This window comes from Vanacampus margaritifer, chromosome 16, assembly GCF_051991255.1.
Source record: "Vanacampus margaritifer isolate UIUO_Vmar chromosome 16, RoL_Vmar_1.0, whole genome shotgun sequence".
Taxonomy (NCBI): Eukaryota; Metazoa; Chordata; class Actinopteri; order Syngnathiformes; family Syngnathidae; genus Vanacampus; species Vanacampus margaritifer.
The window spans coordinates 3,554,345-3,567,409 of NC_135447.1; the positions used below are offsets into that span (position 1 = coordinate 3,554,345).

At 41.5% G+C, this 13,065-nt stretch overlaps 2 protein-coding genes across 10 annotated transcripts in view; both read left to right on the forward strand.

The window, feature by feature from the left end:
* The window catches only part of fnip1 (folliculin interacting protein 1), a 29,012-nt gene extending 18,145 nt beyond the window's left edge, over window positions 1-10,867 (forward strand). For all 3 annotated transcript variants that reach the window (XM_077546635.1, XM_077546637.1, XM_077546636.1), the window contains 7 exons: window positions 2,270-2,416; window positions 3,904-4,073; window positions 5,025-6,246; window positions 7,264-7,429; window positions 7,544-7,744; window positions 9,081-9,196; window positions 9,397-10,867. In XM_077546635.1, the coding sequence (XP_077402761.1) occupies window positions 2,270-2,416; window positions 3,904-4,073; window positions 5,025-6,246; window positions 7,264-7,429; window positions 7,544-7,744; window positions 9,081-9,196; window positions 9,397-9,475 (2,101 nt within the window). In that variant the 3' untranslated portion in view covers window positions 9,476-10,867. The remainder of the gene's footprint in view (window positions 1-2,269; window positions 2,417-3,903; window positions 4,074-5,024; window positions 6,247-7,263; window positions 7,430-7,543; window positions 7,745-9,080; window positions 9,197-9,396) is intronic.
* Window positions 10,868-11,902: 1,035 nt separating this feature from the next.
* rapgef6 (Rap guanine nucleotide exchange factor (GEF) 6) overlaps window positions 11,903-13,065 on the forward strand; it is a 67,721-nt gene continuing 66,558 nt past the window's right edge. For all 7 annotated transcript variants that reach the window (XM_077546213.1, XM_077546219.1, XM_077546217.1 and 4 more), the window contains exon 1: window positions 11,903-12,324. In XM_077546213.1, the coding sequence (XP_077402339.1) occupies window positions 12,250-12,324 (75 nt within the window). In that variant the 5' untranslated portion in view covers window positions 11,903-12,249. The remainder of the gene's footprint in view (window positions 12,325-13,065) is intronic.

Below are 13,065 nucleotides of genomic sequence, written 5' to 3' on the forward strand. Positions count from 1 at the left end.
GTCTGTGTGTGTCTATGCTGAAAATATGTTGAACACACACAATCTCTCTTACTTTTTATTTTTATTTTTTTTAAGGGGCCAATTTGACCCGCAACATTTTTAACAATGGGACATTGGGTCAATTTGACCCATCTGATGTCTAAAGTGAACCTGATCTGTGTGTGACTACGCCACACACTTTTTTTTTTTTTTTTTTGAGGTGACATCGGGTCACTTTGACCTGCTAAATAACAGGGCTGCTAAAACGGTCCTAATCTGTATGCGATTGTCTGTACCCACTCACACTGTCACCTTTTTCTTTTTTTTCTTTTTCTTTTTTACAATGGCACAATGTCAGTCAGTTTGACCCGCAGTAAAAGCGGTGGCTGAAAATGGACCGAGTGTGATAAACGCTTCGACTTGGCACGCACACAAGGCCCACTTTAACCCTCCTCTTATGTCACTTTTTTTTTTTCACACTGGGTCAATTTGACCCGCAACATAACAAGAGGGTTAAAGTGGACCTCGTGTCGCCCCACACACACACAGGCAGCTGACAGCGGGGCTTGAGATCGCCTGCGTGTCGCAGTCATATGCCCGATGGCAGCCGGCCCACCTGAGTGGCAACCCTATCTAACGGACGCCCCCCCCCCCCCCCCCCCCAAAAACTCCAAATAGTAGAGCCGGGCACAAACAAAATACCTGCGCAATCTCACCTTCAGACTTGGGCTTAATTTAAGCGTGTTGGCCTTTGCCTTTTTCAATGGGTGCCTTTGACCTCATGGAAGATTACAAAACAGCACCACATGCCTCAACCCTCGCATGCCCACGCTGCTGTGACGTGGGAACGCACACATGCCAACGCATGCTGACAAAGATAAGACGCGCACTTGGCAAAAAAAGCATAAAAAGCGTCTATCGGGCGAAGTGAGAGTGGTAGGGGGTGAAATACTCTCTTTTATTTACATGAGCTGATGATGTGTAGTAATAAATAGTAAATATTGCGTATTCACCAAACTTGATTTCATTACATATCAGACAGCCATTTCCTACCTAATTTGTTTAAAAAAAACAAAAACATTTTGCTTGCTATATATGTAATAACCTCATTTCTTGAGTGAGTTGTGCAGTTTTTGTGACTTGTAAGCTTTACAATAATCATAAATGATGCTAAAAATAATAAAATCATGTGCAGTGAACCTCCCAATGTCAATTAAGTTTTCCATAACATTCAAATTTTTTTAGATGCTTTTTGAATTGCATGTTTCTGGTCAAATTCACTACTGTAATTTAATTCTAAAAATAGTAAAAAATAAAAAAAGGTATATAACTTTTGCTTGCCCTATTTTTAGTTTTTTTTTTTTTTTTAAGTATTTTTCTTGATATTTGTATGAAATACTTGCAAACGGACTGTATTTTATGCATTTCCACCCTAAAGTTCTAGGTAACAACTTCCACCAAAGTTTGCCGGACCTCTTAAAAGTTGGGGTGGGCGATCAGTACCGATACCAGCCTTATTTTAAGGTATTAGTACTCGTGAAAAATTTGAGGAATAGAAAATTATCATTAATTTCATCCGATTTTAAGGAAAATACTATATTGGAATTCATAGGACTTTTTTTGGGGGGGAGGGATTTTATGTACTACTGGTATTGGTATCGGTGACTACTCAAGAGTTGAGTATCGGTGTCGGTCTGAAAAAAAAGTGATATCGAACATCACTACTCAAAAGTACTAACTACCCCTCAGAGCATGGTTTTCTCCTGTCCCTCTGAATTACCTCGGAAGTAAATAAAGTAAAAAAAAAAAAATAAAAAAAAAAAAGTTCCACTTTCAATTCCTTGTACTGTACTTGTAATCGGATTGGCATGGCCGCTTTAGAGTGCCTCATTATCATGGTGAGGAAAACCCCTGTGACGACCGCGAGCCGAGCGTGGTTTCAGCGCATTCCACGTACACACCCAGAGTGTTCGATAAGAACGGCTTCACTTTTTGAGCATCCAAGTTGCAGTTGTTGACTGCATTATATCGAGTTGAACAGTCAGTGGGTCTCGGGCAGCTCCGTGCTTCCAGCCTGACATTCCTCGGGCCCCGCTGAGATTCCCACCACCGCGTCCAAGGCTGGCGTCTGGCCGAGACGTGCCCGACAACCCCCACCCCTCCATCCAATCCCCCTCCCTGGAAACTCCTGGCCTTCTTGCAGTAGGGCGGGTAGGGTGGGGGTCTCCACAGCGAGGTCTTGTTCTCGGACAATAACGCCTCTGTTCTCCTTCTCTCGCTCCCCTTCCAGGATGACCATATGCGACCTGTACAGCATGCCTCGCGTGGCCGAGCCCGTGTGGTTGACCATGATGTCGGGTGCGTCGGAGAAGAACCACCTGTGCAGCCTCTTCATGCGAGAGTTCTCGCTGCTGATGGAGCAGGCCTCCAAGAACCAGTTGAGTGGCACGCCCCATTCTGTCCGACTGGTTCAACAGCCCCCCCCCACCGCCCCTCACCCACGTCCGTGCCGGTCACAAATTGCTTATTGTCGCCTTGACAAAAGATGCCAGAGAGCTGCTGCCCGTGCACGCGTCAATTGGTAGCAAAGGCCTGGTATTGAACACATGCAAACGTATTCAGCGCACAGCGCGGAGGGCTGCATCAAGTGCAACACGTTTCAGTAATGTTAGAATGTTTGCTTTATTATTTAGGTCACCACCAAGGCTTGGCTTTGTTGAAGTGTGACTTCTTTGTGAGATTGCACACCTTAGTCACATACAAAAGTCAATGAAGATAAGTTAAAAAACAAAAAACTAATGTTTAGAAATACTTCACATTTGAACACCGACATTTTAACTTTTAAAAGAATAAATTAAAATGTGTTTATTCTTTAACTTTATATTTAGGGAACAAAAATATCAATATATAAAGTATCAATTTTCCAACTACATTTATCTATATACACCAGATAAATGCTGTAATTAATTTTTAAAGGCAAATCCCTAAAAAGGAAAACTGAATGTAGTCCCTTGTTTTTGTAAGTGTTTAATTTTCTTTTTTAATTCTTACAAAAATAATACATCAGGAAAATACAAATTTTCAAATTCTTCTTTTTACACATTTTTTATATACATTTTAATTGCTAGGAAATCATATTTAGATTTTTAATTTTATTTTATTTTTTTATGTTTTAGCAACCACAAATCACTGTTTTTTGGGTTGGGGGGGCTTTTTAACCTTTAATTGACAGGACAGCTGAAGAGTTGATAGGAAACGGGAGAGGGGTAAAGACCTGCAGGAAAGGACCACACAGCCCGGGAATCGAACAGGGGTCGCTTAAAATAATGTTTGACACAAATTTTTATTCCTGAAGAGGGGGGGGAAAAAAAGTTTAGAAAATCTTAAAATGCTAAACAAGATGATTATATTGAAAATAAAAATAGTTTTTTTTTTGTTAATAACTATAAAAGACTTATAATAATATAATGACTCCAATAGCTTTACTTTATTTATTTATATATATTTTTTTAATTCATTCCATAAAGGTAATTCTTCTTCCATTTTTTAACTTTCTGACAAAAAAAAATTATCATTTGCATTTTTGGGGAGAAAGTAATTTTAGCGACAGGACAATTTTAATACCTGCAGGGAAATTCAATTTTTTTTCCCCTCTCCCTCATCCTGTAATCAAGTTATACAGTCGTGTTAGCTTCTTCCTAATGTTTGTGTTGTCGACCACCGTGTCAAAGCGGAGTCATGAGACAGGAAGGGAAGTAGACGCTTGTTTGGAAATGAGAAGTGAATCATGCCGCAAGAATGTGTGTGTGTTTATTCACTGTCCACTTTTGACCTTTTCAACTTGCGATAAAGCCCCCCGCGGTTGCCCCCACATTGGCGTTCCCTTCCCATCGGCTCACCCTGTCCATCTTGTGACGTTGGCAGGTTCCTGCCGGCGTTGCTGACGGCCGTCCTGACCAACCACTTGGCCTGGGTGCCCACGGTCATGCCCAACGGCCAGCCGCCCATCAAGATCTTCTTGGAGAAGCACTCGTCGCCCAGCGTGGACATGCTGGCCAAGACGCACCCTTACAACCCGCTGTGGGCGCAGCTCGGTGAGAGACGGCGTATATAGAATATATGTAATAATAAATAAATAAATGACCTCAAACAAACTTTTTTTCTATCTCTGCAAAGGCCAAACAGTCCTCATTTGGGAAACCTGAAACATGAGAATATTTGGATTTAGTCTCATCTCTTGAAAGTCATTCCTGGATGTGTGCTTTTATCTAGATTTGCATAAAAAACAACAAACAATGCCACTGGGCAGTATTCTTCTTATATTGATATAATAATAACATTTTTTTTTTAAAAAAGCCCTACCGCTCTTTCAAATACGCAAATGTGCCAAAATGTTACTAAATCTATGGTGAAATTTGTTGCAAAATCTGAAAATGTTGTCACAGATAATAGTGAATTTTGTAAAAAATAATAAATAAAAAAAAGGCAGATTGTAATATAGTAAGTGCAAACAAAATATTTAGTTTTTTTGTGTGGATAAATTATATATAATATTAAATCACAGTATATAATGAATTTCATTACAAAATGTAGTGATGTTATTTGTATAAAATAGGGCATATTGTTGCAAATGATTGTGTTCAAACGTGTTCAATTTTGATTAGGCATATTTTGCTTGTTACACAAATACATGAATTTTGTTACAAAATACAGTGTTTTTTTTTTGGGTGCAAATATGGAATTTTGTTGCAAAATATAGTGAACATTGTTGGAAATTATAGTTTAAAATAGTTTATGATAAGAATAGCTGATATTTCTAGACTTATATAATTATCACAATTTAAAAAAAAAAAAAGGTAAAAATTAAATCTAGCATGCTGCATTTGAAAGTAGGTTCATGGGGACACCGAGTGGTCATAGCTAAGAACTGCAAAGCATTCACGCACATAAAAAAAAGTGAGTCATTGACAGTGTTTTGTGCTGTTTGTGATGAGAAAAAAAGAAGAAGCTAAAAGTGTCGCTAACGTCACATCATGCGTTCTCAGGAGACTTGTACGGCGCCATCGGGTCTCCGGTGCGCCTGGCGCGCACGGTGGCGGTGGGCCGCCGTCAGGAGCTGGTGCAGCGCCTCCTCTACGTGCTGACGTACTTCATCCGCTGCTCGGAACTGCTGGAGACGCACATGCTGGACAGCGCCGAGGACGAGGCCATCGTCATGCCCGGCTCGCTCATCACCACCTCGCTGCGCAAGGGCGAGGTGGAGGAGTCGGACTACGTGCTGGTGACGGTGCACAAGCCCGGCGGCGACTACTTGGCGGAGAAGGACGACGAGGGCGAGGACGAGCGCGAGGACCAGAGCCAAGCGTTCGGGACTCTCCAGGACGATGTTTGCCGGACTTCGGAGGAACCCGAGGGGCCTCACAGGGAGTCCGGCAGCCCGCTGACTGCCGAGGCCCGGTTGGAGACGGTGCTGCCTGTGGGCTCGTGCTCACCGAGGGAGCGTGGACCGGACGAGGGTTTGGGTAGGGAACCCGTCGGAGACCCTCTGTTAGGCTTCCTCCCAGAGAAGAAGCCTCCGGATAAGAACTCCCCCCCTGGAAGCTCCATGTCGGGCCCCATGTCGCTCATCGTGACGGAGGAGCCGTCCACCAAAGTCACCTTCCTCATCGGTGACTCCATGTCGCCTGAGTCGGACACAGACAGCCGGCGGAGGAAAGTGGAGGAGGACATGAAGCAGCACAGAAAACTCCACCAGCTTCTGCCGCCCCCGTCGCAGGAACCCCCATCTCTGCAGCGGGTGTCTAGCAAACTTCCCAAGTGGAACCCCGACGTTCCGGATTACAGCCAATTTGACGAGTACTTCTGTCCGGAGAACCCGGTGGAAACGAGGACAATAGACGACGTGGCCAAACGAGAGGAGGCTGCCGGCACCGTGGCCGGTCTTCACAAAGACCTTCTGGACCCTTCGGGGGCAGGACGCCGCGTCCAGGACGGCGTGGAGAACGCGAGCGACTTGTCGGACGCGCAGAGGAGGTGCAGGTGCGCCTCGACGGACTCGTGCGACAAGGGACTCGTCCTGTCCGTGCCCGTCCTCCACCGGGACGGAGGCGACGGCAGAGGCGGCGGCGATGAGGACCAAAAGTGCAAGGCGGCTCCCCTCAACGATTGGGAGATTCCGCGCAACGAGAGCTCGGACAGCGCGCTGGGCGACAGCGAGAGCGAGGAGACGGAGGACTGGCAGGAGGAGGTGATGGTGCCATTCCCAGGGTGAGTGTGTGTGTCTCAATGCATCAAACCCTCTTCTTAGATACACCGTGACTCAGTATTTGCAAATTGCCCCACGTTTCTGCGTTTCTTTTAACCTGACTTTCTTTTATTTTATTTAACCTTATAACGCCATATTAAATACACATTTCACCATTAAAACCCTTTGGGTATATGATCAGACACATGCATTGCACAGATAATCCATTAGAGGGCAGTATCACCTTGCAAGGTCACCCCAACTGAGAAAGAAGAGGCACCTATACTTATTAATAGTGGGAAATGTTCTTTCTCGTTTTTTGGAAATACTTATATGTTTGATATATCTGTTTATTATTATATTTTTGATAGCTATAAATGTACGAATTTACATCATTGTGACTGAATGTATCCAATATGACACAAATCAAAAGTCATATGTGGAAGTTGATTTAAAAAAAAAAAAAAATTGTTCAAAAGGACCAATATATACTCTATTTACATATAATCCGAATTTTCTCTCATGTATTTCATGGTACAGGCGTTATAGGGTTAAAGTGCCACTTGCTATTGACAGCATATTAACTCTTTGACTGCCAAAAACGTTAAATAACGTTTAGTAAAATCCTATGGAGGAGTGCCAAAGACGTTAAAAGACGTTTGTTTCAAAACAGAGGTGAAACTAACCATTTTCTATTGTTGATTACTGAAGAACGGAATAAGGTAGAAACAAACTTTTTTTTCCTGATAAAAGATGAGAGTCCAATCTTTCATTTGGTAGTATGTGTGTTTCCATAGTCCAAACACATAATTTTCTGTGGACCTTGAAAGATCAGTCAAAATGCTTAAATCGGCTGGCACCCACGGCATCCCTTTTCTGAAAACGTCTGGCAGTCAAAGAGTTAACTGGACTTGAATTACTGGTGCTCGAATTCCACATAAATGAAAAAGTACCACAGAAAGAATGCATTGATCAGACTGTCACGAAGCTGAATAACAATTGCGCATCCAAACTTACAGACGTGTTGTTTTTACCGGCAGCTCCAAACTGGTGGAGAACTACTCCAAGCCGACCATCGCCAACTTCGGCCGCTCCCTCTTTGGCGGCTACTGCCCCACCTACGTGCCGGACTTTGTACTGCACGGGATGCCCAGCGACGACAAGCTCCGGCAGAGCCTCATGGCTGAACTCACGCACGCCGTCCAAGTAAACAAATACATTTGATTATTTCAAATGGGGGCCACAAATAATTTGTAAGGGGGTGCTTGGACCCAAAAAAAGTGAAAGTGGTGTAATGTTAGCCGGTGTTGTTGTACGCAGCATCCGGTGCTGGACGAGCCCATCGCCGAGGCCGTGTGCATCGTGGCCGACACGGACAAGTGGACGGTGCAGGTGGCCAGCAGCCAGAGAAGAGCCACCGACGTGGGCAAGCTGGGCAAGGAGGTGCTGGTGTCCAGCCTGGTGTCAGGATTGCTGCACTCCACGCAGCAGCTCTACAAGCTCAACATGTCCCCCAACTTTGTACGTAGCACACACACGCAACCACATGACGACATGTTTTCACCTCCAAATTGGTACAATTTGAAATTTGACCAAAATTGATGTAAAGAGAAATAACTTGAGAGAAAATCTAGAGAGATTTGAAGAAAGAATTAAACAAATCTTCTGTCTCTCGTGAGAAAATAAAAATCTCCCAGGATCTCATGAGATTTTGGATTATCCTGTGACATTTGAGCAAATCTAGTGAGACTTCAACAATGTCTTGACTTCTGCAAATACCGAAACTTCCCAGAATCTCTTCAGACTTTGGATAATCTTGTGAAACTTCAGCAAATCTAGTAAGAGTCTCTTAACTCTTTGACTGCCAGACGTTTTCAGAAAAGGGATGCCGTGGGTGCCAGCCGATTTTAAGCATTTTGACTGATCTTTCAAGGTCCATAGAAAAGTATGTGTTTGGACTATGGAAACACACATACTACCAAAAAAAGATTGGACTCTCATCTTTCATCAGAAAAAAAAAGTTTGTTTCTACCTTATTCCATTTTTCAGTAATCCACAATAGAAAATGGTTAGTTTCACCTCTGTTTTGAAACAAACGTCTTTTAACGTCTTTGGCACTCCTCCATAGGATTTTACTAAACGTTATTTAACGTTTTTGGCAGTCAAAGAGTTAAAACAGAAGAAAATCTCACAAAAGAGACTGTCCCTAATCTTGCAATGAGATTTTAGCCAAGTGTCTTTTTGAGACTTGAGGATGTTAAGGCTTCAGAAAAACTCTTGATTTTATGCAAATACCGAGACTTCCCAGAATCTGTTCGGACTTCAGAGAAGTTTCTGAGACTTGAGAAAATTAAACCTGTAAAAAAAAAAATTAAAAAAATCTCCCGAGTCTTCAGAAGTTGTTAAAACCAGAAAATCTGGTGATATATTAAAAAATCTGGTGAGACTTCCGCAACTTGAATTTAAAAAAAAAAATTGCTTTTTTGAGAGTTTGGAGAAATCTTGTGGACTTAAAAGCGAATCTCACAAGGTTTGATAAAACCTCGAGATACTTCAGCAAATGTTCTGATGCAAATTTCAAAAAATTTTAGGAAAATCTTTGAGGCGTTAGAAAATGTCACGAGACCACTTGTGAGACTTCGAAACGTTTCCTAAGACTTTATCAAATCTTTTTTAGACGTCAGCAAAGCTCATGAGACTGCAGTAATTTATCAAATCTCACAAGATTCCACAAAAACTTCAGCAAAACTAAAAAAAATATATATATATTTTGTGACTTGAGCAAATCTCATGAGACTTTAGCTTGTCTAGCAAGGTTTCCGCGGCGCATATTTTGACGGATGTTCTTTGTCCTCAGTGCATCATGCACCTGGAGGACCGCCTGCAAGAGATCTACTTCAAGAGCAAGATGCTGGCCGAGTACCTGAAGGGTCAGAAGAGAGTCCATGTCAAAGAATTGGGCATGGTCTTAGGGTGAGCACCCAGTAATGTTATCATAATCATCATCATTGTTATTATTATTATTATTATTATTATTATAAAGTAGAGGGACAAAATTCCATACACACTACACTTGAAATTAACTTGTTTTAAATGAGGAAGGAAGAAGGGACAGAATTAAAGCCAAATACTTTTGGATCATTATTTCTGATGACGTCATTGGTTTATTTCAGAATCGAATCGAGCGACCTGCCGCTTCTGGCCGCCGTGGCCAGCACGCACTCGCCCTACGTGGCCCAGATCTTGCTGTGAGGACGAGGGAACGAAGTCTCGGCTTCCTTTTTCCTCTCTTTTCATTCTTTTGTGGACCTCACACACTGTTGCTGCTGACAGGTGCAGTACTCCAACACACCACAGGAGGGTGCTGTTGGGCAAGAAAGGAAGAGCCTCTTGTTTGAATGTTTTGTTTTTTTTCCTTTCGGACACCAAGCCAAAGACTTTATGACGAAAGGAGTGTTAGGACCACACTGAAAAGAAACAAAATAATACACAACTAAAATGAATTCAGAGTCTTATGAGAACTAAGACATTTATTTTGGAGAAAAATAAAGTGTATATTTTGGTGAAAAAGTTACAATAGTAACCTGGTGGTTGTATTGTATAGAAAGGAGATTTTTCCCTCCCTGAATGTTTTTTTTCCTCCAATACTTTTACCAACTTTTTCCTAAAAATGAACAAAAATCCCTCAAGATGACTAAATACAGTTTGTTGTCAAAAATATATCACCTTATTCTTGAAAATATGCACATTTCTCTCTTGATAAAATGAAACAAAAGTAGACTGCTTTGTTCTCAAATAAGCGAGCTTATTCTTCAATATACCGCTTTTATTTTTTCTTGTTAATTCCTGACTTGTAAGATTCAGACCTGAATCTGGTCATGTAATTTTTAAAAATCTCTTTTCACTGTGGACCTAAGCATTCCTTGGTACTTGTTTAACTTTTAACGCCAAGAAAGACACTTTGAGGTATTTGATTTTGTGTTTTTCCCCGTACAATCTCCAATAAGCCAGCCGTGGTGAAATAAGTCTTTTAAAACAAGGATGCCAATTTTTTTGTCTTTTTTTACAAGCCAATTTGACATCCCCTCCAGTCCACCCCCGTCAAGTATATCATGACAAACCGGTTCCGAAAATTTCCAAACACTACCTCAAGATTTTCTTACGCACCATTCACAGAACTACCCTGAGGTCATTTATTAAAAAGGGATTTCTAACTGTTTAAATCAACATGTAACTTTTTCCCCACCCGTCGTGGAATCATCGCTGGGTCTATTTTACAACCAAAACGTAAAATGCTGAATATTTTCACACTTTTATACCATGTTTACGGCAAGGAGTAACCGCAACAAGATGCAGGAAAACCCTCTGAGTTTTTTTCTTCTTGTTTTTAACCGTGCTTTCTTCCTTTTTGTCTTAATGGGAAATGACGATGTCATCGCAGGCTTCCAAACAGCCGCTAATGTTGATTAGCGCTTGTTGTTTGTGTGTTAAAGGTGTCCTTTGTATATGATTAAGTTATTTTTGTGGACTGTACAATTCATTTCCATGTATTTATACCTTTTCAACAATTGTCTCCTCGCAAATATCTTTTTCCCAATTTTATGGGAATGTTGTGCAATAAAGATGCAGACATTTGGACATAAAGGAGTCTCCTGTTTTTTTTTCATATTGTTGTTTTTTGCAATTGTCAGCTTGCAAAACCATGCACATTTTATTAAACCGCTAACTTAGTGCAAGTCCAATTTTTAGGATTATTTTATTCATAAAGCCTTTGAAAAAGTATTCAAAATTGCTGTATCAATAGTGCACATTTTAATTGATAATTTAAAACCTATTTTGTGATTTACAAAAAGCCTCACTTGAGTTTAAAATATATTTTGTATTTTATACATTAAAATATATATATTTTTAAAGTTGATTCATGTAGCACATTTTTTTTGTAAAATATTACAATGAACATAATCAAAATATATTTATTCTGCTCCAATATTGTTATTGTACAAATTTTAATTTAAATAGTGTGAATAGTAAATTAGTCATATTCAAATTTGTAAATAATAAATAAATAAAATAAAATAAACGACAATTACCGCCTCACTCGGTGGCGGTTTGATTGTGGTCGCCATGTGAACCTAAGCCCCCTTTGATGCTGCCCCCCTGCGGTAGAGAAAGTGGAGTAAAACGATCACGCTCGCCCCAGTTATGCAATAAAAGACGAGCACTTCAAGGAGTGTCCAAAGAAAGTGACTCAGATTAAGAACACACACCGTATCTTGTCATGACACGATTACATAATGCAGTGTGTTGACCAGTGAATAAGTGATACAATTGCCATGATAAAATCGTGTTATTTATGAACTTCTTGGCTTTTATTACGGTAGTCAGATTTCGCTACACTTCACAGCTACTGAAAGTGTCAGCAGTCAGTGATGCCTTCAGGGACTACGTAAAAGTACGTGGAGTTGGCATTACCAGTACAGCGTGGTCAATGTCAATTCTAAATAGCTCAACACTAGTTAAGATAATTTGTTTGATATGTTTGTATCAGTAGGAATTTACTTAATCAGGATTTACGTTAATTTTTCAAGGAAGCCGCCATGCGTCGTTACTCGTTTCCGCCCCGTCCTAGTGTACATGAACGCAGCGCCTATTTATTGGCAAACAGATGTATGTCGTCAACTCGCCACATTCGCTCCTTTCTCCTGGAGGAGGGAACCAAAATCTCCACCGTTCGGATGGAACTCGCGGCGGTTCCGGCGGTCGAGATGGACGTACGGAACCCATGACGACGCGGATACAACTTTGTGGCACTTTTAACCGGATCACGACGATCTTTTCTGAAGCTTTTTGAGTTTTTTTAATTGCGTGTTTTTGCTGCCCGGTTGGCGGGGCGGGTAGCTGAAAAACTTCACCGTCCATGCGCGCCCGGGCGAGGACAAGCTTCAACGCGGGGGATGTGACACCACCCAAAGTTTAAAATCGACTTAAGAGGAAGGAAAAGTCCCTCCTAGTTGCAATTCGACGTTATGAAAATGACCGGAGCTATGGAAAGTTCTTTCAAACTGGCACTGAGGAAGCCGCCCGCCTTGCGGACGACAGAGGTACGTGAAGCCATCGCTCTTGTAAATTAGCACATCGCTTTTTTTCCTCCCCTCAGTTAGCTCACAACTTCATACAGACTCACTTGTTTTGCCATTGGATTACGTTATTAAATTGCAATAAGTGCTATTTAATCGCGAGTTAAGTGGAGTTAAATGGCTTTGACTACTAAATGGCCGTGTATAAACACCGAGTTTGTGACGGTAGCCACGCCGAGTCAAACTGTGGACGTTACATATTGTACGCTACAGTCTGCACGCATTACAAGTAGACACAACAAAGAAGGTTAGAATAGGATACGATTTCTAACCGTCCCTGAAGGCCACACTTGAACAAATGTACGTCAGTTACGTTGTGATTTCAGACAGCCAATTAAGGCAACTCCTCAATACATGAAGTTGTGTGAGGAAGGCTATGACGTCATATTGTCACTGAGTGCAACATTGAAATGTCAGACGGTCCTAAAGGCCGCACCTGACAATGGGCAGATAGCTGGTCTATTATTTCAGACTGTCCCTGAAGGCATCTCGTCCACTCTTGAGCAGCCACATTTCTTTTAAATTTAAAAATTGTGTATGTCGTAGCAAGAACAAAAATCATACAGATTTTGAAGAGTTTCCAAGAAGCTCAAGATAGTTGAGAAAATGGTCTAATCCCACATGTTTCTCGTCCACTCTCGGGCAGTCACAATTTGAAAGCGTTCAGGGATATTGGCCTATTTCAAAGCAAGATTACGAAAGATT